The 25802-nt window shown below is 35.9% G+C and overlaps 1 protein-coding gene and 1 long non-coding RNA gene across 3 annotated transcripts in view; one reads left to right on the top strand and one right to left on the bottom strand.

Annotated features, from left to right (window-relative positions):
- Positions 1-1431, top strand: part of LOC136037073 (uncharacterized) — a 32254-nt gene extending 30823 nt beyond the window's left edge. Inside the window, exon 3 of the long non-coding RNA XR_010619858.1 lies at positions 326-1431. This is a non-coding gene — a long non-coding RNA (uncharacterized LOC136037073). The remainder of the gene's footprint in view (positions 1-325) is intronic.
- Positions 1-25802, bottom strand: part of LOC136037072 (uncharacterized) — a 43338-nt gene that overhangs the window by 7287 nt on the left and 10249 nt on the right. For both annotated transcript variants that reach the window (XM_065719515.1, XM_065719516.1), the window contains exons 3-4: positions 21978-22111; positions 15819-16051 (exon numbers count right to left, since the gene is read on the bottom strand). In XM_065719515.1, coding sequence (XP_065575587.1) covers positions 15819-16051; positions 21978-22111 — 367 coding nt within the window. The remainder of the gene's footprint in view (positions 1-15818; positions 16052-21977; positions 22112-25802) is intronic.

Consider the following 25802-nt stretch of genomic DNA (forward strand, 5'->3'; position numbering starts at 1 on the left):
ATAATTATGTGGATAATTATGTAAGACATGTTTCTAAAGTAAAAATTGTTTGTAACAATTTATTTTTACAATTGAGCTTCATTCTTCAGCATAACATAAACCTGCAATTGGGAATTATTAGATTACTTCTTGAATAAAAACAAAATATTCCTGGAGACAATTCATGATGGTCTTTGATTGCTGGACTCGAAAGATTTGAAGTGAAAAAAAAATCGTTAATTTGTTCATTTAACAAATCATTGTGGGACGATTCAGATTTTACAATTTTTTGCTTTATTTCTGTACGTTCTTTTAAATTCCTGAATCGCAGTTTAAACCTTTCTAGGCATTCATGGGTTATTACATCAGGTTTGGCAGTCAACAGTGTGTTCCCGTCCATTGTTGGCAACTACTATTTGCTAGTCCGACGTATATGTTTCCTCTAAGCTGCAAAAAGATGTCGCTGACAAAGCTAAGCTTCTTGAAAGAAACAGCCATTAGCTCTACTTGTTAAAATTACTCTAGTATGAATAAAATGTGTGACTGATGATTAAATTACTTACAAAAACTTTTAACACCATAAGCGCACATATGCTGTCTTTCTTTTTTTTCTTTTTTAAAGACGCGTGGCAATATCAACTGCTGAATGATAAAGAAAAAAAATACAATATGTATTTAAGAAGTCACTTTCAAAAACACAAATACAAATGGAAAATAGACTGATTTAAAATAGAAAGTAAACTCAATGAAAATGGTTGAGACAATAAACATTGACAACCAAGACCCCTTTTAAATGAGAAAGAGGGATTTCAATTTTGATCTCTTCATTGTCTAATTTAACATAATAGTTCCTTTTAAATTGAATTTAAATAAATATGAAAGGAGTGGACCATCTTATATCACCCGCTTAAAATAATTAAATAAAAATACGGGGTGGACCCAACTAGATCAAGGGGGCAAACCTCAAAGGCCCATTGTCTTTACACCCCTTGCGGCTGAGCTTGGCCAGTCACGCCACTGACCCTCACCCCAAACCAGGAATTACTAAAAAAAAAATTTGTAGCAACAACACAACTTGAACCCGCACCTTGAAGGACATAGGATTACAAATCCAGTGTCGGATCCACCTAGCTAGTAGTGGCTCTTATCGCTCCTTCGGCGCTGTCCTGACTGAGCGTCCAAAAATGAAAAATGTACCATAGATTTGCCCAATTTGAGGACCACACTAGCCCCCTGGGTTGTTCGTTTCCTTGAAATTGAATCTAAATCCAATATTTTATATGTAAATATAAACATACATACACATAAATAAAGCTCAAAAGTCCCAAATCACAATTTTTGAACTTGTATTTTGATTTTTTCTGCTGTTGTTTACTTTTCTGATGTTGTATTTTCTTTTCAAAAGTCATTGTATTTTTTTCTTGGCAACTAAGATGTGCAATTTACTCCATCTAAAACACAAAATTATTTGGCTGAAGTATTCATAACAAAATCTTATTATTTAAATAAAAGCTACAAGCTTAATGCTCATTGTTGTGATGATTTGATTTGAGTTTGAAGAGCAATTACTGTAGATTAAATAATATTTATAAGTGTAAATAGGGCGATCAGCGATTTAGAGGGTTGTTTTAATCATGTCTAATCCTATATGATGATTAGGGAATTCAAATTATTAGACCACTTTCTATTCTCTATTGTACGCTAAGTTGATCGAAACACAACATTGAGGCTCCTTGGCTCACAACAATCAACATTGATCAATCAACAATCAACAATTGACCAATCAACATTGATCAATCAACAATCAACATTGATCAATCAACATTCATCACAATCAACATTGATCAATCAACATTCATCACAATCAACATTGATTTCTCCCTTGGCTCACAAGCAGATCTTCTGGAATTGGCCCTCTTGTATCTTCGTACAGTTCCAACTTTTGTCAATCGATAAGGTTGTTTCAGTAGTTCAGTTGCAAATGGAGCCAACTTAAACCTGGTGTCAAGCGTGACATTTCTATTTGTTCCCCAGATAGGGAAAAATAGGTCAAATCTTGCTAAAAAACTTGTAAGAAACGTTAGAAAACTGATTCATTAACTCTTTTCAGGGTTATTCTAGAAGGCCTGCGTACCAAACAACAGTTTTATAACATTTTCAATAAATAAAGTTTGAATTTATTTTAAGATTAAAAATAGATTAATAGATCCCTTCCTATTAGAAAAATAGTTTATAGATAAAATTATGCAGTTGACAAAATCTCTTCTTAAACTACCACAAGTCAGCATCGATAAATAAATGAAACGCAAAACAAACGGACATTACCCCTATGCCTTCCCAAGGTCAAAACATAATTTGCACTTTACTGGTTTTTTTTTAACGTTTTCATTTTTACATCTTTAGTAATCAAATATTATTAATATTTTAAGGAATAAAAATCAGCACATGTATATTAAACATCTTCACATCTTCACAACACCTTCAAACTTTAACATCTTCACTGTTCCCACCGTCTTTACTAATAATACTACCAGGGTAAGTGAAGCTGCCCACCTGATCAATCTTTTTATTACCCAACGTCACGTTTCCATCTTCACTTATTCCTAGCCTTGTCAACGTAGCCTTCTTAACATTAATTCTCAAGCCCTATCTAGCACCCTGACTTAAAAAATCCTCTAAAAGTTCATTCATTTTGCTCACACTTTCACCTAGGATGCTTAAATCATAAGCATAATCTAAGTCAAGGAGAGTTTTTCTCGCCATTTGATTCCGAGGTCTCCCATTGCCTTTCCTATGCTCCTTAAGACAAAGTCCATCAAAAACATCCATATAAATCCATATAAACGGGGATAGAACAAAACCCTGCTTAACTCCTGGTTTAATACAAAACCAGCTACTGTTTGAAAGCTAAGGCACTTCTCAATTATTAACCTAAGAGTGAAATTTTGGTTGACTAATCCTTTATGTTTTCTAAAGCCGCACCGTTCTTCTCTTAAAACTTTGTCTACAGCATCTCTCAGTCTAAAAAGTATCATATTATTGAGTAATTTGCAACCTAAAGAGATAAGACTAATTCCTCAATAGTTACCACACTCACTTTAGTGGTTTAATTAAGCTTTTCCTAAAATTGTTATGTACTTCCCCTTTTTCAAATATCATATTCATAATTTTCAGTAACTTATTTCTAACCTCGAAGCCACAATATTTAAATAACTCATTTACCACACTATCAGCACCTGGAGACTTAATATTTTCTAGTCCTTTTAGTACTGGGGCTAACTCTTCCTCACAAAACAAATCTTGCTTCACATCCAAAGTATCACAAACTTCTTCATTTTCCTCTGTATCTTTTCCTGCAACTGTATCACGGTTTAGCACATTCTCAAAAATGTTCAGCTTATATCTCTTTAAGTCTTTCCTTATCACTAATTGTGGCCCCGTTCCTATCTTTAACTAGGACTAGTCGGATTGACTACTCCCTTCTAATTTTTTAACATGCCAGTACAATATTTTACTATTATACCGTCTAGTTGCATCTTCCAGGCCATCGGCAATTCTATCCATGGCCTCCACTTCACACCTCCTTAGTTCATATTCTAATGCTTTCTCCACTTTCTTTATATTTCTTTTGCTTTCATATGATCCATCACTCAGGTATTTCTTGGACAAACCCCTTCTTCTTTCTATTAAACATAAAGCTTTTTCATTAATATTCCTAGCTGCAGTCTTAACTTTCTTCCCTAATACACCATCAGCAACTTCACAAATTGTTTTTCTAAAATAATTCCAACCATCTTCCACATTGTCAAATTTTAAACCCTCAAGTTTAGTATTCATCTGTTCCCGGAAAGTTTCTCTCAAATTCTCATCCTGGATTCTACCAATATCATAACTTCCCGGGAGGTAGTTACCCTTCCGAAATTTCAGATTTTAATTAACCCTAAAGACTAGTAGATGGTGATCTTTACTTTTAACATCAATAACAGCACTACTATATACCATAGTACCTTGTATTGATCCTGCCAGTCTTCGGTTTACTATAATATAATCAATAAGGTTTGCTGTCCTACCGTCATCTGAGTACCATGTCAAGTTATCGGCCATTTTATGACTAAACACCGTATTGGTTATAACTTGATTGTCATACCTACAAAGTTGCAAAAGTCTGTAGCCATTACTATTTTTTTCCTACACCAAATTTATTTAGGATAGGATACCATCTATGCCTATTTCTACCGACCTTGGCGTTGAAATATCCTAGTAAGAACACCATATTTCTACTGGGACCCTGTCTGTTTCCTCCTGTACATATAAGTAAAATTCATCTGAGTCCTTAGTGTCTCCGTCAGTCGATTCAACTGGTGCAAATACTACTATAGCTGATACTATGAACATTTTAGTCATAAAATGAGCAATTAGTATTCTATTATTCATAACTTCCAAACCTAAGCAGGACTTAGCAGCTTCCTTATTCATCATGAGCACTACTCAATGTCTATGTACCCCTTCCTTCCTGCCTGAGTAAACAAATTCTATATCACCTAATTTCATGCTTCCTACCATTGAGATATGAGTGTTCGAAACTCCAAATGAGTCCAGTTCGAATCGTCTGAATTCGTCAGTCAAAATGTCAATACGATAGTCATTTTTGTCTGGCCTTAGGGAAACCAATGATCCCGGATACCAGTGCAGGACAGGGATCAATATATCTTCTCAAGTCTATATCAAAGCGCTTAAGCTGGCGTAGAACCGGAGAGCAAGAAGCCTTTTTGACCTCCAGTATGAATGGAGGCTTTTTGCAGTCCTGGGTCCATCTTGGTCATTACATGGTTTTCAGCACTTGGCGATGCTTTTCTATCAACAAGAGTCGAAATCCTGCGCAGACAGTCCCAAGCCTATTACCTCCGACTCATTATATATTCATGCCTACAAATATTATGCTACTACGGGGAGGCAACCCATAGTAGATAAATCAGCGAGGAAGAGGTTTTTCAGCCCAAAAACGCCCTTCAAAACAGACAAAGCCCAGAAGAATTATCCATTAATCAGAATCTCTGGCGAATGCCGTGTCGTTTACTAGGCTATAATTTTCTCGAGGGGTGACACTCCTCAATTGGGAATAGAGTTGACAGCAAGGTCCCAAGTCTTGTAGGTATCCCCAGAGGGTCGAGGAAGCCCTTGCAGATGCCGCTGTCCATAGATCTGGATCTTACTCCCTGCTACAATTGTCCTCCTATAGAGACTCCTCCCACGATGGTGTTCTGCGTCACCATGCAATTTAACCCATTACTGGGAAAAAGTTTCTAACTCGTGGGATGTGTGGATACGCCAGTGGGCCCTGTTGAGTGTACATTTGAGGGGTCTTCTTCCTCCTACGCCTGTATTTATGGCCCCGGGAGAGGGTGACCCAGTTATGGAGAATAATTAGCGTGGGAGGGGCTATGTCAAATCACTTTGAATCTTAAAAATGGCACTATAACTTCCAATTTAAATCAAATAAGATCCATCCGAAGTTAGTACGATCAACTATTCCATAAGAACCTTATATCCCCCAGGGTAAAGCTTAAAGCCCTTGCCCAAGAGCTCTGGGGGGTTATTTCGACCTTGTAGGTATTGTTATTGTTCCTTGTGCTATTTTGAACAAAATTGCCATCGTACAATTTCAATAAGACACATTTGGGGAAAAGAAGGGTAGTTGGAGGAGGGGCTATTTGACCACCATCGCTATTGAATCTTAAAAGGGAACTGGAACTTCTGAGTACCAATCCAACGAGTTCCCTTCAAAGCATATACACCCACCCTTTCTATAAGAGCCTTACATGCCCCCAGGGCATAAATTACAACCCTTGCCCTGAGAGCTATAGGGGGGAGGGTCTTCTTCCCATAAATAATTTTTGGACCCTTCAACTACGATGAACAAAATTTTATTTCCAAATTTTGATTGGAGGTGTTAAGGGAAGTGATGAGCGTAGAGGGGAGGGGGCTGGTTGCGCTCAAATCACTTTGACTCATAAAAAGTTTACTATAGCTTCGAATTTTAAATCAAATGAGCTCCACCTAAGGTTTATACGACCGTCCATTCCATAAGAACTTTATAAACCCTCATGGTATAACTTACAACCCTATTCCGAGCGCACTGGGGGCTTTGTCAATCCTAGAGGCATTATTACATGCTCTTTGGACTATTTGAGCAAAATTGCTATCTCATAATTTTAATCAGATGTGTTTGAAGAAAAAAAGGGTTGTCGGGGGGGGGGTGGCTAAATGTCCTCCATCACTTTCGACGCCTTAAAAAAGAAATAGAAGTTCCTATTTTCAACTAAATGAGCTTCTTCTAAAGTTAAACCACCGTCCCTTTCATATGGCTTTAAATGCTCCACGGCATAACTTACAACCCTTGCCCTGAGAGATGTGGGGGCGGGATTGTCTTCCCCAAAGACATAATATCAGGACCCTTCGACTACAATGACCAAATTTGCTATCTCCAAATTTTGATAGAATATCGTTTAGGTAATAATGAGAGTATGTGTGGGGGGGGGCAGGTTTCTCTAAAATCACTTTTGACTCCTAAAAAAGGTATTAAAACTTCAATTTCAAGTCAAATGAAAACAATTTTGACCTCCAAACGGTCAAAATTTTGTATATATCATTTTGTAGAAACTAGTCAAAAGGTGTAGTAGATGTGCCGCCAGGGATGTCATACCCCCACAGCCCACTCAAACAAAACTCAAACAAATCAAAAATCACAGTTTACAGCCAGTTTTTCAAAACTGGATTTGCAATATCTTAATAATGACTCAGGGTATTAAGTTGAAATTTTCAAGGTATGTTTAGGGGATGGTTTTAAAGTGGTTAGAGGGCTGTCAGCCTCCCTTCCATGCCCTTTCTCCAAAAGCATTTGATTAAAATTTTGAAATGGGCATCTTGTTCAAAATAGTCTAAATGTCAAATAATTATGCCTATGGGAATGACATGACCCTCCTCAGCTCTAGAGAGGAATGCCAAACACAATCAAAACATACTACGAATGCTAGTTGCCAAAAGAGCATACCAGCAATATCTAAGGAACGGTTTAGGCATTAATTAGAAACTTACTGGATATGTTGATGGGGACGTTGAAAAGTGATTGGTGGGCTACAAGCCCCCTACCCTTTTTAGATGCCCCCTCCCCGAAGCACTAATCAAGACTGTGAAAAAGTGATTTTGTTCAAAATAGGCAAAAGGTCTAGTAACTGTGCCTCTGAAGATTCAATGCTCCCAAAGCTCTCCAAGGAAAGGATTGTAAATTATTCAGTTTTCTCATTTTGAATTGCAGAGGGGGGAATGTTTGGTTCTGATTGTATTCGGGAAGGTTGAAAGGTTATGTGTATTAAGGTGAAATTTTGGGGAATGTTGATTAGTATTTTCGACTAAATGAAAGATACTATGTGCGTTCAGTTTTTCAAAAATGCGTATTTATAATATCTTGAGAACGGCTTAAGATATTAAGTTTAAACAAAACCCCCCTAATACCCAGTGCAAGTGTTTTCTATTACATAAGTTGCCCTTTGTGTTTATATAAGGGGCAAAATAATCCTGAGTCTCCAAAAAGGCTAAGGATACTAAGGTAAACCCTTTAGAAAATGTTGAGGGTGGTGTCAAACAAAATCAAAACACACTATATGCAAGAGGGCTGTCTAAAAGGTACAATAGCAATATTTAAGAAAGGGTATTAAAATGGAACTTCAAAATCATGTTGAGAAGAAAGTTGAAAAGGGAAGAGAGAACAACCAGCTTCCCTCTGCTCTTTCCCTTTAAGATGCTCCCCTTTACACTCATAAAAATATTAAAAAGTCATTTTATTCAAAATAGTCACAAGGTCTAAAAGCCTAGCCCCAGCGGATGCCATGCCCCCACAGACCGTGGGGCAAGAATTATAAATTATACAATCTTGTCCAAATTTATAATGCAGGATTGACCTTTGGGAAAGGGGAAAATGTTTGATCCTGGGTCCGTTCAAAAAGACTAAGGGTATTGAGGTAAAATTTTAGGGAATATTGAAGGGTATGTTGAGCTAAATAAAAAGACACTATCTGCATCAAAGTTATCAAAAAGGTATATCTGCAGTATTTTAAGCACAGGGTAAAGGTAAGGGTATAACTTTCAGGACCGTTACTACTGTCATTATTGCGGCTGAAAATGCTACTAGTTGCTACTGCAGTAGTGACTACTTCCGATTGAAAAATTTTTGACTGTGACTGCGACTACTTACAACTGGTACAGCATTTATTTGTGACTACTTTTGGAGAATGTTAAGGGATGTTGAAAAGAATGAAATTACACTATGCTCAGGCTGATTGTCAAAAGGACGCATCAGCAATGTCTCGGGAACGTCAAGGACATCAACTTGAATATTTGAGACCACATTGAACTGTGCTTGTACCTTCATTGGGTGTTTAGGGGGATTTTAAAATAAATCGAAAGACACTAAATCAAACTAAATTAAAGCCGCGTCTGAAATATCCCAGGAACGGCTAAAGACATTTAGTTGAAAATTCCTGGAAAAGTTGAGGGGCTGTTGAAAAATAAATCAAAAGCCAATAATTAGAACGATTAAATTAGAACTAAATATTTCAATTCTTACGCTGGAGACATGAAAAACTTGCGAAAAATTAATTAATTAATTAAAATTTAAAATTTAAAAATTAAAATTAAGAAAAATTAAATTAATAAAAAAAATCTTCAAAAAGAAGATTTTCGACCAGCAGAAATAAATTCCTATAATAATTCAAACTTAAAACAACCAAAACTTACTATTAAATAATAAATAAAACCGAAATTGAACAGAAATTAAAATAAATAATCATAGAAAACATAGGGATAGCAGGTACTAATATAGATGAATAAATAAATTTAAAACGAGTAAAAGTTAAATTGAATGTTCAAGTCCAACTTAAAAAAAAAAAAATACCACAAAAAGTAGTTAGGCTACTGACCTTCTCCCCACTTGATTAACCGCAAAAACTTAAGCTTGTTACATCATTGTAAAATACTAAAACTTGTTGTGTAGACTTATACTGTCCTTTGATGCCATTTACACCTTCAGGCCTTGCCGCAAAACCGTTTCTTTGAGAGGAGAGATATTACTTAATAGACAATATTTAGAAAATGTCTTTTCTTAATAATTGAAAGACAGAAAAAACTCATTTGCCAATGAGTTCCCCCTCGCCGCAGTGGTGCAAAGTCTGCAACCAGTAATATTAAGGACATGCTCGATCTTTTGAAGAAGTGTGATGAAGCTAGCATCACTATGCCACCTTATGTTATTAAACTTCCAACTGAAGTTCCAGTGTTGCCGGCCGTGGCCTATTCACAATTAGCCTCTAAAGTTTCCAAAGTTCATCAACTTGTTCAAATTGTGTCAGCAAAGTTGGACAATTATAGCCTCAGTTACCCTCAGTTACCAAAACCTGTAGGCTCCAATCGCCAGTCAACCACTATTGTCGTCTCTCGAGTACCGTCTCATCTATCGGATCCTATTAAAAGGAAAGACGCTATTGATAAAATCAGTGACCATGAACTTGTATCCAGTATTCGCCCTGTTCACGATAAGTGGTATGTAAATATTGATAGATCTGCTGCCGAAGACTTCCGTGCATCTGTTCCCGTCATTCTCGCCGGTACGTCAACCAAAGAAATTTCTAAGAAATATTCGGCCATTATAAAAGGTGTTCCAGAGGATTATGCGATTCAGTCTTTCACAAATTGTAGCGGCATTGTTGCTGCCAAAAGGCTGGGCTCTTCGAAAAGAGTTAAGCTTGATTTTGTGGATTCTTTTGCTAAAGCAGCTTATTTCAAAGACGGTGTACAAATTGGTTATGAATTCTTTAGACTGAGCGAGTTTAAGGAAATTCCAAAGTGTTGTTTTAAGTGCCGATCGCCCCATCACTTCCAGTCTTCTTGTCCCAGTCCTGCGCCCAAATGTGCTCGTTGTGCCAGCCCTCATATTAGTACAAAAGAAAATCCATGCAATGCCTCACCAAAATGTGCCAATTGCAATGGTGAACACGTGTCCTTTAGCATGTCATGCTCCGTTCTCCGTGGTTTTGCTAGTCAACAAACCTCTACAATCATATCGCACAATATCAATGGCACAAAAAATAAAAATTCTTATATTGACAATCTGTACGAGAACTTCAACGTTATCTGCCTGCAAGAAACTTTGTTTCTTGCAGGCAGTTCTAGCAGAAATTTCCTTCATCGAAGCTCTGTTCATTCGGTTTTTACTTCTGATGCAGTTACCACGCGTGGCCACCCTTCTGGAGGTCTGGCCTGTATTTTTAAAAAAAAGTATTGATCTTTCGAACCCATCCCTTTTTTATTCGGATAAGCACATTCTTTCTGTTTGAGTAAATAGTACTGCGTTTGCTAATGTTTATCTTCCATATAAAAATAATACAGGGGAGTCAATAAATAAAGTTGCTATTACATGCGAATCTTTAAAGTCCGTGATGAATCGTTTCAAGGAAGATAAACTTGATTTTATAGTTGTTGGTGACTTTAACACGGATTTGGATGAACAAAGTTATCGATCCCGAGAAATATTGGATTGCATGCCCCCTTACGTGATTCTGAAGAAAGATTTATCATACTCCTACATCCATCAATCTGGTAGTGTTTCTAATATTGATCATATAATCAGTTCATCACAGCTCGAATACTCGATTATTCATGTTGATATTGAGACTGATGACATTGACCATCTATCGCTTTCATTTACTACTAAACTGAAACGTAACATTTGCAATGTTGCCCCTATTGGGAATTTTAAATGGTTTTAATGTAGTAATTGGAAAAGAGCCGATATTGCTTTATATATATTGTCTTTATCTACACTGCTTAATTGTATTCGTGTCCCTTATCATCTACTCCAATTGCAAGTAAAGGGTAGTAAACGTGATATTGATAGATATTATGATGATATAATTAGATGTATGAAAGAAGCTGAAAAATTGCGGTTCCAGAGGAACGTATTCGTATAAAAACGCGGAAATCTATATGGACTGCCGATCCTGAATTAAAGAATTTTAAAAATAAGACAAAACTTTGGCTTCGAATTGGGTTGATTGTGGTAGACCTACAACGGGTCTGTTGCGGATATAAAGCAGAAAACAAAGAATGATTATAAAAAGTACCTTAAATCTATCTATATATATAAAAATAAGTTGTCTGTCTGTGGATCAGGTGACGTCATGTTTCTGTGTCGACTGACGTCATGAAGTTGTCGTAATTTTTGTTATGACGGTGACGTCATTAAAGATATTTAAGACATATATGTTCACGTAGAAATCTATTAATGTTTAAGTTTAAAATGACTGATGAACTTACAATGGCAAAAGCCGATGAAGATGCTCAAAGAGTTTATGCCAAAAACTTGCTGCTGATAGAGAAAGTCAGAAAAGAAAGCGTGCCGAGGAATCAAAAAAACAGCAAGGAAACAGGCTTGAGGCTAAAGAACACAAAACCGCGCAGTTAGATGAAGATCCACCTGGACAGCGAGAGTCAAAACATATCAAAACTGAAAATGATAGCGATGATGATTGGGTTTGGGATTTTGACTTGGATAAGGCCATCAGTGCCTACCAGATTTTAGTTAAAAAAACAAAGGTTCGGCGATATGTATTTCATAGTGAAGCTGAAAAATAAAGAAGAAAAAGAAAACTGAAAAAAGAAAAAATGTAAAAAACTAAAAAATACTAAAAAGAAAAAACACTCAAAGAGAAATTACAGACCGGGACACAAATGACGACCGGGACAGAGGGAATATAAACAACGACCGGGACACTCAAAGAGAAATTACAGACTGGGATACCAGGACACAAATGACGACCGGGACACAGGGAATATAAATGACGACCGGGACACTCAAAAAGAAATTACAGACTGGGATACCGGGACACAAATGACGACCGGGACACAGGGAATATAAATGACGACCAGGACACAGGTATTTAAGAATATCGTTCAAAGACAAATTTTTAATTGTAAGAAGACCGTTGAAAGAGAAATTTCTAATTGTAAAATGACTGAAGAACCTACAATGGCAACGGTACCACCATCGAAGTAGATAACCAGTGGGTTTACGGCCAACCTACCATCTTCAAAGATACCACGATAGGAAGACTCTACACCGTTCACCCCAATCAACATGAATGCTTCTTTCTACGCCTGCTTTTGGTGAATGTACCCGGTCCGACATCCTTTGAGTATTTGAGAACTGTAAACGGTACTATACATGACACTTACCGTAGTGCATGCCAAGCTCTGAATTTATTGGAAAATGACCAACACTGGGATAACTGCATCAATGACGCGTGCGAAACGTCAACCCCAAGTCAAATTCGTGCACTTGCTCTCCATCAGCTCCTACAGAGTTATGGGAAAAATATAAGTCAAAAATGTCCGAAGATATACTCCATCGAAAACAGTTAGAGACGTCAGATATGACTTGATTTTACATCAGAAATTTATAACTACACTTTAGTTATTATAGAAGATTTGTGCGTACGTATGGCAAACAAACCTCTTCAGGATTTGGGAATGCCTTCACCTAACCGTATCGGTGCTGTTTCGACATGTGTAGAATTGGATCGTGAAAAAAGTTACAGTACGAGTGATCTATTGTCGTATGTACAAAATAACATTTCCAAGTTAACGTCGGAACAAAAAGACATTTATGATACGGTAGACTCAATTTCAGGACGTATACAACTACCTGCTGATTTCTGTAATTTAGTGACGTCCAAAAATGAATTGATTGAAATAGTATTTCCGAATATTCTAAAAAATTATAAAAATAATAAATGGCTAAGTGAAAGAGCGATTCTCGCACCCAAAAATATAGACGTCCACGAAATCAACAATATTGTTTTGACCGAGATTCGAGACCAGGCAGTCCTTTGCAAGTCAGTCGACACAGTTTTGGAACCAAATGAAGCGGTTAATTATCCATCTGAATTTTTAAATTCCATAGATCTTTCAGGGTTTCCACCACACGTGCTACAACTAAAAATAGGCGTACCAGTAATACTTTTAAGAAATATCAACCCACCAAAGCTTTGCAATGGCACGCGACTTGCCGTAAAAAAAAACAATAGAAAACCTAATAGAGGCCACAATCTTGACAGGGCCTTTTGAGGGTGAGGCTGTTCTTATTCCTCGCATTCCCATGATTCCAACGGATCTGCCTTTTCAATTTAAAAGATTGCAATTCCCAATTCGATTAGCATTTGCAAAGCTCAAGGTCAATCATTAGAAAAATGTGGCATAGATCTTAATACTGATTGTTTTTCCCATGGACAATTGTACGTTGCATGTTCGAGGGTCCGTAAACCTGACAATCTATTTATATGCAGCGACAATTGGACAGCGAAGAATGTTGTATATTCGCAAGTTTTACGCAGTTAATTTGTATTGTATCTATCTATCTATATAAAAACGAGTTGTGTGTGTGCATGTTTGTTTGTTTGTAAAAAGAGCGTTTGCATATGACGTCATTATTAGTGCATACGGCTTTGTATATGCACAGACAATGGGAAAGCCAAGAATGTTCAATATTCGCAATTTTTACGTAGTTTAACTCCTGCAGACGAAATGAATGCTTGCCTGAAAAATTCTAATTTATGGGCACACGTAAAAATATTAAAATTAACTACAAATATGCGTGTCCGATTGCAAAACGATGACTCTGGTCAAACATTTTCAGATCAATTGCTGGCAATTGGAAACGGAAAGCTCCCAGTAGTGGGAAAGCCAAAAATGTTGTATATTCGCAATTTTTACGTAGTTTGAAACACATATATAAATCTGTCTATATTCACAGGTGGGACACAGGGACACAACTACAATGGCGCGTAACTAATATGGCGCGTAACGACTTACGGGCTTGGGGGGGCGCGAAGCGCCCCACCAACTAGGTGTTGGGGTGGCGCGAAGCGCCACCCCAACAGCTAGTTCGTTATAAGGGTATGGAATTTCCAGCCTCTAGAAAGGATTGGTCCAAATTGATCAATTCTGAGAAGCTGGATAAAAGTGATCTTTATAAAAGTGATTCGATTTCTAGTTGATCTTGGTATATTTACTATTCGGGAATTTTTTCCAAAATTAATTTTTTCGTGCAGTCACATTAGTCTCGGTTACTTTCTAAAATTCTTCCGCCTTCGCTTCATCAAGGCCATATTATTCCAGTATCAATAACTGCTGTTGAAAATGCAATTAAGCAACTGAAATCTTCATCCATTGATATTGATGGTATTAGTGTAAATAATATAAATCCAAAGTGTGTAGGTCTTTTATTTCATTTGCAGTTGTTGTTCCAAATGTGTTTAACATCTTCTCTGGCTCCGGATAGCTTTCTTTGTGGAAATGTCACCCTCAATTCTAAAGCGGAGAAAACTCCCTTCTCAATGTTCATCTTATCGCCCTATAGTCACTACGTGTAACTTGAGTAAAATCCTTGAATATATTTTAATTCCTCATTTAAATGAAAATATAAATTTCGGATCGAATCAATTCGGGTTTCAATCTGGTATTGGTTGTCAACATGCACACCGTGTTCTTTCTTCCGCCCTTAAGAATAACATGGCTGAGGGGTCGCCACTTTATATGTGAACTTTGGACCTTTCTAAAGCGTTTGACAATGTAGTTCACAGTCAAGCTTTTTTTTCCCTTTTTAATAATGGTGTAAATCTTTCAGTCATTTTTCTTCTTCGTTCTTGGTATGAGAATTCTTTCCTCCGAATTAGTAAATCTGGATCTCCGTTTGTCCGTTTATGTCGAGGTGTCAAGTAGGGAGGGGTTTTATCACCTAGTATATTCAAAATGTGCATTTCTGGTATTTTAGATGAAACTAGATCAAATTATTTTATTGGACTCTCGGATGTTTCTTATCTTGCTTATGCAGATGACCTTTTACTTTTTTGTAAAAATAAGCAAGGTCTCTCGTTTATGGTTTCAAAAGTCTCACGCCTATTTTCTAATATTGGTCTTTCTCTTAATGTTGAGGAATGTGAATTTCTAGTTTTTAATGGTCCGACTTCCTCTAATGCTCCCTTAGCTTGTCGCGGTTTTTCTATACGCTTTGTTTCCGCCTTTCGGTGGTTGGGTATTACTGCTACGAATTCAATTTCTTGCCTACGGCAGTGCATTGTTCGTGATGTTCAAAAGAAAATTCAAATGGACTATACTAAGATAGTTGCTAATCGAGGGAAGTATAATAGACGTGCACTCGGTAGACTATATGCTACATTCTGTGATCATTCTGTCCTTTTTCTTTCTGGTCTTTATCCCCTTCTAAAGAAAAAAAGATGTTAATCAGATTCGGACTTTTTATTTCAGATATTGTAAATTTTTACTGTATCTCCCCCCTTGGTATAGCAATGGGAAGATAATTCTTAAGTTTGATGTCCCTGATATAAGTGCAATGTTGGCCCTCCTGCATGGAAGGTTGTCGGAATCAGTTTTTTATCGTTTATCGCCTCATCATCCTTTGGTCCGTCTGTTCGGTTAATCTCATTGTAGCGTAGTGTTTTTTCTATTTGTAGTGTATTTCATTTTTTTTTCTTTTCGTTACTCCACAAATGCCATAACTTGTTATGATGTGGGTTATAAATAAATTATTATTATTATTATCATTATTTAATGTGATACCAGTGTGTTTTCAAACTGTAATGCTTGCATTTTAGGGCTAGCTCTTGTATATTAAAATCAAGTTTCGTTAAAAAAGTAAATTTTATCGTTTTATGGAATATTAAGAAAATAAACGGTTGTCTAACGCAGACAGAAAAGGTGTTCAAACTTACCCTGTTCGTCTGAAATAAAATCAGCAAAGCCTCTGCATGAAACTACGTGAAGTTGGACAGTAAATGTTCCGAACCCAAAGACAGGATCACCTGCGTATACAGTACCGTCTAAGTAGTAATCACCCAGAATTCTTAAAGAAGGGAGGGACATATTTAACTCCAGAATACCTTGGTCCAAGTTAGTATCGACCGAATCAATGTTAAAGTAGGAGTATCCACTGGATTTGGTTTCGCTGAAACAATAAATTGAATGACGGTCAGTTAGCGAGCAATAAAAAGAAAGAAAAGCAAAATCTGGGGGGCTGCCCATCTTCCACCACCTGGTATATATCTCGGATCGCAACGTGTATCGCACAGTTTACAAAAGACGCATGACAGGTCAGCTTCATTCTTACGAGTCACGTCTTCAGTTAACATCTTGCTATCTTTTTTTATTTTTGACGTTGCTGGCATTTTGCTCAGGTCATGGGCAGAACGTAGTCTTCAGTTGCCAAAGGTCTGTTTTAGTAAGAAAGTCTCATCTCAGTTCATTTTTTAATATCTTCATTTTATTAGGGAATAATTTAACTCGGATTAATTAAAGAGGAAAGGGCGAAAGATTCCTCGTTTTATTAATGCATAAAGGACATCAAAACGATTTTTTTTACTCCCTTTTATTTTGGTTGCTTTACAACTGTTGACATTTCGCTCATTATGTAAATTCTCTCCTTTGTTTCCACGCTGAATTTTGAAGAGAAACACTTTACTATGTGTGTAAACTTTTCCTGTATACACAAAAACCGAACCTTGTGATTTTATTTCCAAATTATAGTCAAGTAGTTCAACAATCAAACAGTTGTTGCAATTGCTTGATATTGAACAAAAATAAACTAATGAGAATATGTAAAAATTAAATAAGAAAAGTAATGTTTTCGAACCAGAAGAAAAAACGGTCCAAATGAAATGTAAATAGTAAGCCAAAGGGATGAATACGAAAAGATAGGATAACCTAATTGGTCTTTTTAAAAATATTTTCCTGTAGGTAAGTCAAGTAACTAAATATTTGAAGTGTTTATTCTTGATGAATATTAATAATAATAAAAATTAATGCACTGCTTAGATTTTTAGTTGTTCAATGTTAAACATGCACAAATAGAACGTGGAACATAACAAGAACATTTATTGAACATATTTCTTTTCCTCGTTTGGAAACCAAAAAATTAGCTTATATTCTTGGTTACAAACAGGAAAGTTACACTTTCTAGAGCTCCATGAGGAAATACTTTTTTCGCTCATTTTCTGCTGATTTTTTCACAGACTTTCTTTGTTTGTAAGCTTTGTACCGTTAAGTGTTGAAACTGCATATCAGCATTGAACACTTGTTGCATCGAAAATTGAGTTCCCGGGTATTTCCATTTTTGAAGACGTATGAGGTTGTGGAACTTTCCACATTTGAAGAATCAGATTATACTTTTAGTGTTATTGGTACTTCAAGGAACCATTCCTTACCTGTGCTACCATGATAAAAAATGAGGAGAACTTGCTAGTGCAGCAAGTTCTTATCATTCCTCAATTTGATGGAGAGGGAAATTAAGTATTCCTTAATAAAATAAGAAAAGTTTGTTTATTCTTTGTTAATTAGCTTAAGTTAACATCATTCTATGGTAAAATATAGAAATTGGGGAATTGGCTGAAATGAGATTTCCTTGATAAAACAGGCTTTAAAATGATCAAGGCCGGAGTTAAAGCTACCAAATGATTTTTTAGAAGATTTTATCTGAAGTTTTTCTTCGTCAGGTATTTTGAATTTAAATTTTCCAACTATTGGCTGATTAAACGCTCAATCAAAAACCATAGTTTCTAAGAGAATTTCAAGTAGTCAGTTATAGAATACCAGGGTGGTTTATTTATTATTAATTGATATATGGGGATGAGAGGAAACGTACTTCAAGTTTTTAAGTTAGTTACGTTGGTTAATCAAAAATTCAAATAGCAAAAATTATCTCTCAACAGGTTTTGCTTATTCGAACAGTGTGTTCAAGTATAAATATCAGCTTTCATGATAACATTTGTAGGTGAATTGCATATGCCTCTGAAGTGTCAGGACTTTCAGGATTTTTCGCTGTTTTTTCGTGTATTCCTAAAAAGTGGGCTCCCTAAAAAAAGCTACTATGTATGTGCCTGCATACGGACTTATCTTTTTTAACAAATAATTGCCACTTTAGACCAATTTCATAAATTTCGCCAGAATGATAAATATTTGGAAAATGTATTTAAGTACCGATTGTTTTCTAGGTATTATCTATCTAAACAAATAATATCTGAGTAAATAGTCTCATTGAATATATTTGTCTCTTAAAAAAGTAAGTCAACATCAAAAAGCTGTGAAATAACAGTAGTGCGCTTTTGATGTCGATTTTTCAATTTTTTCAAATTGAAACCTTTTTCACGTAAAAGGAAAATTGTTATCATTTTATTGGTGTTATTACTATCCGTTCAAACTACATTATTATAAAATGAAAACAATGTTAATTTATGATAAACTGTTTAGAATCGTAATTTTTTTTATTACAGTAAAAAGCGAATTTAAAACTTGGAACGAGTAGAAACTAGTAGTAATAAAGAAATGTAAACTTTTACGAACAGAAATTACAATGGAAAATAAATTCAAACATAAAGTCAATTTAAATTCAAACTTAAAGTAAGTCAACATCAAAAAGCTGTGAAATAACAGTAGTGCGCTTTTGATGTCGACTCTTCTTTTTCAACTCTTTTTTTCAACTCTTCAAACAAATTCTTTTGTTTTTTCAATTTTTTCAAATTGAAACCTTTTTCACGTAAAAGGAAAATTGTTATCATTTTATTGGTGTTATTTCTATCCGTTCAAACTACATTATTATAAAATGAAAACAATGTTAATTTATGATAAACTATTTAGAATCGTAATTTTTTTTTATTACAGTAAAAAGCGAATTTAAAACTTGGAACGAGTAGAAACTAGTAGTAATAAAGAAATGTAAACTTTTACGAACAGAAATTACAATGGAAAATAAATTCAAACATAAAGCGAACGGAAACAAAAATAAACAATTGTGATATTATCAAACTCTAAAAAAACCCAAAAGGCTGAAGTATCAGTTGTGGTTAGGGCGCCCATTAAAGTGACATAGGTAGAGACAGGGTCCTATTTTAGTTGCTTCAATCATACAGACAAAAATTTCCAAAGACAAAATAATCCTTCGTTCTTTGGTTCAGCGACGTCACGAGGCACATCTCAAAAATAAGAATTTAAAGTGTTTAGATTTTGAATAGTAATCCGATCATTAAGCAAAATTCCCAAAAATACAAATGAACAGATACAAATCAGACATAACAGTTTTGACTTTGGAAATTAAGGACCCCATATTCAGGCTAAATTACATAGAAAAATTTTGTAATTGAAGAAAGGAATAAAAAGACACCAAGGGCCAGATTCAGGGGAGGTGTTTGGGGTGTAAGCCCCTCCTCCCAAATGTTCGTCTGTCTTTTAAAAACGTAACAAAAATGCATAAGAACATATTTTGATATTTTCAAAAGTTTCTTTTTTGTACCCCCTTCCCCTGAACAAAAACCCTGGTTACGGACTTGCAGACACCATCATCTTTTATTTATTCTTTTAGAATTTACTTTCTCTATGGCTATATCAAACGATAAGTTTATCTATCCTATGTTTTTATTATGGGTGGTAGAGTGAATAGGGGAGGGACGTTGAGCTAGAGAGGTAAGGGTGGTTTGAGAAGGTAAGGCTGTGTGGGGGGTAAGATGGGATTGGGAGGGCAGGGTGGAATGGTGAAGTTGAGTATTGAAGAGCAACGGACGCTGTATTGTTTTATTATTATTTTTCTTTTATATTTTCATTTATCTATCATTATTTTGAATGAATTTATTTTTATTTTTTATAATATATAGATTATAGTTTTTTTTGGTTTATTTATAATACAAGTGTTTAAACAGTTGAGGTTTTTTAAATAGTTGAGTTAATAGGGTAATTAGTTACGTGGACTGTCCTGCGACCGCAAACCCTCATAGGTTTTCTCCAGCGCCAAAATGATGTTTTGTTTATTTATTTATTTGTGAATGGGGAAACAAAAAACTTAGACTTAAGAATACTTTGACTTAATAGTAAGTATTTATCCGTTAATTTTTACAGTCAATAATGTTTATGATATATTTAAACTTATTCAAAATGTTTATCGCCTCATAGCATCCAGGGGGTCATTTGGGGCCTTTAAGTAAATTAGACTGAACGTCTTTGCATTACCCTGATTTTAAGTAGCCCCATATTTATAGTCAGTAGCTTCAGAAATAATCTTATACATGATATGTTGAAGCTCTAACACTGATTCTGGAATTTATGCTTAATTTTTAATGATTCTGGGTGAAATTTGGTTAGGACCGCCAACGATCTAGAAATAATCTCTAAATAATCTAAGACTATCGGAAAATTAAAGTGGTTATTTGTATAATTTAGTGCCCTCGCTCCTTTTGCAGCACGAGCAGTGTCATTCCTGGAGCCATATATTTGGAATTTTTGAGCATGTTAGGGAGTTAGCTACCTTTAGAGCACAGTCCTGTGCAATGTGTGACTGTTAGGGCTCTTTGGGCATATAGTAGTTTGAAAGAGTGGCAGGACGTCTTGGAATAAGTTGCGGCTCTTATACAGAATACCGAAACTTTTGGTCTGTGATTGGATTAGCCCTCTTATTAGTTTCTATAACTATTCGTCCTATGCTTTGAGCTTGGGAAACAAATAGTAAATTGGAGGACATACTGCTTTTCAATAGTTCAATGCTGTTACTTTGCCAAGGATGACCTCGTACACATTGCAGGAAAAGTATAACCGAACTGTCACTACAACAGAAAAAGCTAGACTTTTCATGCGTTGCAGTGAATTATAGTGATTTTCGTGATGTAGGGATGTGATTTCCAGTGAACTTTGAGTTCTATCCACGCCTGTATAGAAGTGGCCCTACCTAACCCTTGGAAGGTACCATCGATAGTCTTAGGGGCAACAGAAATCCTGATTATTCGTAAAACATATAAACAATTGTTAACGGTGTAAAATTATGCATTTACACTGTCTATTGAGATAGATAACTTTAGCCTTCAACATAGTTATAGAAATATAAAAAGGAACAGAGACCAGAATTTTTAATCAGTGCCAGGTTATGCCATGCGTAGTAGCCTTGCTATGTAAAAAGGACACTCAAGCTTTCAAGTTCCTTACGGATTCTTATGGATTCCTAATCTTCTTTTGGATTCATCAACACATTTTGTAGATTGGGGCTTGAAACGCTTATGATAGGATTTTTCGATGTTAAATTTGACGGAACGATATTCATATGGACCCCCCTCATTTTTAAGGTTTTCCCTTTATTTAAATGAACTAAATATCTTAGATCCATAGCTTTTGGTAAGCATTTCCAAACTTATTACAATATACATATTTGAAAATATCATAAGGATTTTTTTTTCTTTCGAAGCATCTACTGTTGTCAAAAATCGTAGTTTCTAGAGATTCAGCTACCATTTCCCCAAGCCGCTTCTATACTTATAGCTCAATATTTTAAACACTTTAACGATTTTATTTGTTTTCTGGAAAATAACTAGGGTATTAGCCTACAATTGGGCCTATTAAGAAGGAAACATGTTAATCAAACAATTTTTGCTTCGTGATATGCAGAAAAAAACTGGTGTTAACACATTTTGAAGGGATTTCCACCATAATTTTCTACCCCTCCCCGTACAAATATATAGCCCAAACTTTGTATTTACTATGGGTGTTTCCGTTACAAAAAGTAATAATTTTCTTTCCACCAAAAATTATGTATATTTGTGCTTCAATAGCCTTGTTAAACAGGGTATATGAAATTTGCAGGAGTGTGAGGCTATCGTGTCTAATTGTGATTATTTTTCTATAACATATGCTTCTTAACGGTTTTTATAATTTAAATAACTTACTAATTAATTCAGTAATTTTAAACAATTGCCAACCACCTCAAAATATTCCACGAACCAAAAATAAAGCACCCTTTTTTCTAGGACTTATGTAAACAAAAGTGGAAGACCTATTTAGCCAATGGTAAACATATATTAGGGGGGGGGGTCACATACCTTTTCACAAGGTATCTAGCATTTTACCTTGTGTCCACAAAGACATCCATTATGTTATCAGTCAATGCCCCTGCTCGATCGCGGCTCAAATAAGGATCCATTGGTGGTATCTCTAAGTTCTGAAATCCTTCTTTTAAATTGTCGATAAACGATTGAAATAACTGTAAAAAGATATGATATATGCCATCAGTAGGCTTGAAAATGCACAAGGATCCTTACACACAACATATCCCCGGTAGACAGCATAAGCCACGTATCTGCGTTTTTGTTTCATTACACAGGGCGGGGAATCAAATTCACGAGATTGAGAATAAAAAAGGAAATCCGGAAGTTTTTTCAGAAACAGAGACTTCGAACTTACGCTGCCAATTACAATAAATCTTAAACCAGCGAGTGTATCCTAAAGCAGTCTTCTAAATATAACTTAAAGTGAATTTCACAAACAATTGAAAATAAGGTTTGCTTTTTCCCACTTCACTAGCTATATAATGTCAAAAAAAAGAGAATCTTTTTCTTAAAATTTTTAAATATTTATATGCAGGTGAGCTAAATCATAGAGACCGGGTCGGAGGGGGGGGGGGTAAAAATTTTTTTTTAATTTAGTAGAGGACAGTTTTTTTTAATGTAAATACCACAAAAAGGGCCTTTTTTTTAATGTAAACACGCTGGGTCGTAAAGTCGTAAACTTGAAGATTTCCTATGGCTACGCTTATTATATTTTGCTAAATAAAAACCTAGCCAACTATAAAAGGTTTATACAGGATTTTCCGAGGGATAAGGGGAGACAAAAAACTTTAAAAACGCATCAACAATTTGTTTATGTGAATTTTTGTTATGTTTTTACGATTCAGGCAAAAATTTCGGGCAGGGGGGGGGGAAACCCTGTAACCCCACCTCTATATGGCCTTGCCTACGGTAGATAAGTCGGGGGGGGAGAGCATATTACTCAAAACTAACTTTCTATTTTTTCACCAATAAGGCGTTTATTATCATCAAAATGATGGAACGGTCCCAAAAATGCGCCTTGAGGATGAATATGGGCATTTAATCTAAGGGGTTTTCCCTATAAAACAGAAGTTTTGGGATCTGTACAGTAGGTCTAGCGGGAATATTCAAAACTGAAGGGTCCAAAGTAAGGCCTCGGTCCGCTTACAATTGTACTCTGACCACTTTCACTTAATGCTGCGTACACTTTGTCTTGACTCCCTTTGTTCAACAGCTTACCCGCTCCACCTAATATTCCCTTCAGCCAAAAGTACATACACTCTGTCCCTAAACCACTTTGGTCACCAGTCTAGAACTCCTTTCTAGGAACCTCTTTGATAAATAGTGCCTACGCTCTCTCTCTCGGATTATCTTTGGAAAACAACAAGTACTCTCCGTCTCCAAACCCCTTGATCAATAGTGCTTGAGCGCCTTGGTCTAGCATGGTCAATACTGTGCACGTTCTGTTAACGACCATCTTTGGTCAACAGTGTGTGCGCATCATGTCACCAACTGATGATCCCCAGTGTGTGAGCTCCATCCGTAATATAATTTGTAATAGTTAAGGACAATCTGTCTTCATGCACTTTTCGTAAGATGTGTACAGGCTTCATCTCCGATCCCTATTTGTCAGTGAAGCGCAAGTTCCGCCTCTGACATCCTTTGGTCAGCAGCAAGACACTCAGTCTCCGACACCATTTAGTCAGCATTGTGTAAACTCTCTTTCTGACCCTCCCCTGGTAAAAATGATACATGCAATTCTTTTTCCATCAATGTCAAAAGTATACATCACAGCCCATATACACACCAGTTGCGCAAACATTTTTCAAAATCAACACATGGCTATCATCGCGACATTAATTGGCGCTGCGTCAAAACCAGACACTCTCGCAGTTGGAAACCGTTGATTTTTGAATTAAAATCAAGGAATTGTGGTAATCAAGTCATGTCTAATGGTAGAAAAAGCCAAGACAGATAATCCAATAGAGTGTAAACACAATTTTCTGTTTTCACTCCCTGAATGGAGCCAAGATCTTTCCGCGTGGGCAAGATGGTTTCTGGAATAGACATCTGGTATCTGGTGTCTATATAGACTGTGGTGTACACGCTCTATTTTTATCACCTTTGGTGGTCAAAGCGTAAACAATCCATTAACAATCCTTCTAGTTTGGGTGACATGATTACTGTCCTAAATGAAAATAGACTAAGTTTATATTTCACAAATCTTGTCAAACTTTATCCTGATGAGTCTATGATATTTCAAGAATTAAAACCTACATTAAAGCCTAAGACGATAAGATATAAAGTTGCATAATAATTCAAATTTAAAAAGAATGGAAATTACTATCAATGATTAAATAAGACTCGAAATGAACATAAGTTAACATGAATAATAACATCAAAAGTAAAGATAACGGATTCTACAAAACAGATTAAGAAATGAAGCCTCAAACGAACAGAGATCAAAATAAAAAATCAAATCAAACTTAAAACGAAGAGAGATTATCACATTCATAAGTAGGATTACTGTTCCAAAATTGAAATTAAAATCCTACTGTTTATAATTCTTAAGGCGAAAACCCACAAATGTTCCTAAAATTAACCAAGATTAAACAAATAGATGAGTAAATGAACGAAAAAACACGTTTTCTCAAATGAAAATAGAAAGTGACATAAAAACTTAAAGTGAACAGAATTTTTTCTGCATATGAGGGGGGCTGTTCCCTCCTCAAATCTCATTCTTTACATTAAGGTTTGATTTTTATTCCCAAGCCCTTAAGAACAACTGCTCAAACACATGAGCCTTTGAACGAAAACGAAAAGTATTTTAAAATACCTCTTTAAAACTTCAGCATGAAGAGTGGGGGTTGAGGTGGGGAGAGCCCCCTCTTATACAAAATAATTTCTGTGTATTTTAAGTTCTTATGTCGCTCTTTAATCTTATCAGATATTTTTTTTTAGTTTAATATATGTTCATTTTTCATAGTATATCCAGGGTTACCCTGAATGCGAGGAAGGCTATCGCTCCTACCCTCAAACCCGGCTAATAGAACAGAAATTTACCTTTTACATAGCAATGCTTTGAAAGTTACGTTTCAAAATACATTATATTTATAGAAACTAAATTATTTTCTTCCAAACATTAAGGCTCCTCCTAGCACCAGGCAATCTCTTTTCTAAGGCTTTGTTACAGCGATCTTCTACACACCTCCGACGAAAGCACAAAGTCGAACAGGCTGGTTTAATGCCTGACCGATCACTAACAGAGCAGATATTCTCCACAAGACAAATCATCGAGAAGGCGAACGAGTTCCACCGGCAGGCCTTTATTGCTTATGTGGACTTCAAGGCAGCATTCGAGATTATATATGGTATATCATTTCTCGCACTGGTCAAAATATATCTACCTATTCAGGGCTATACATCAAGAGACAGAGAGCTGTGTGAAGGTAAACGGTAGACGCAGCACGTTTTTTCACGTAAGAACGGGAGATTGGAAAGGTTCCTCAGTTGCTCCTGAGCTATTAGCTCTAAACAAACTTTTAGGAAAAACTGCCAAGACCGGACTATTTATTAACTGGAAAAAGATGAAAGCCATGCAGTGCAAGGAACCAAACCGAAGTGGTTGACCATTTCTCTTACCTTTGTTCTAAATGTCATCGAAGAGCTGAATCGACCATGATGTTATTGCCCCCGCAGTCAAGGCCTCTGCCGTCTACGGTAGACTGAGCAATGTTTAGAAGAAGCTAATTATCAAACAAGTCACCAAAATGAAGATCCTTTAGTAGTTTTTTTAATATTTACCTGATTTTCACCTCTGATGGCCCTGTAATATGAGGGGCTGATCAGTATAACTTCTTCAAAAAC

The sequence above is a fragment of the Artemia franciscana genome, chromosome 16 (assembly GCF_032884065.1).
Source record: "Artemia franciscana chromosome 16, ASM3288406v1, whole genome shotgun sequence".
Lineage (NCBI taxonomy): Eukaryota > Metazoa > Arthropoda > Branchiopoda > Anostraca > Artemiidae > Artemia > Artemia franciscana.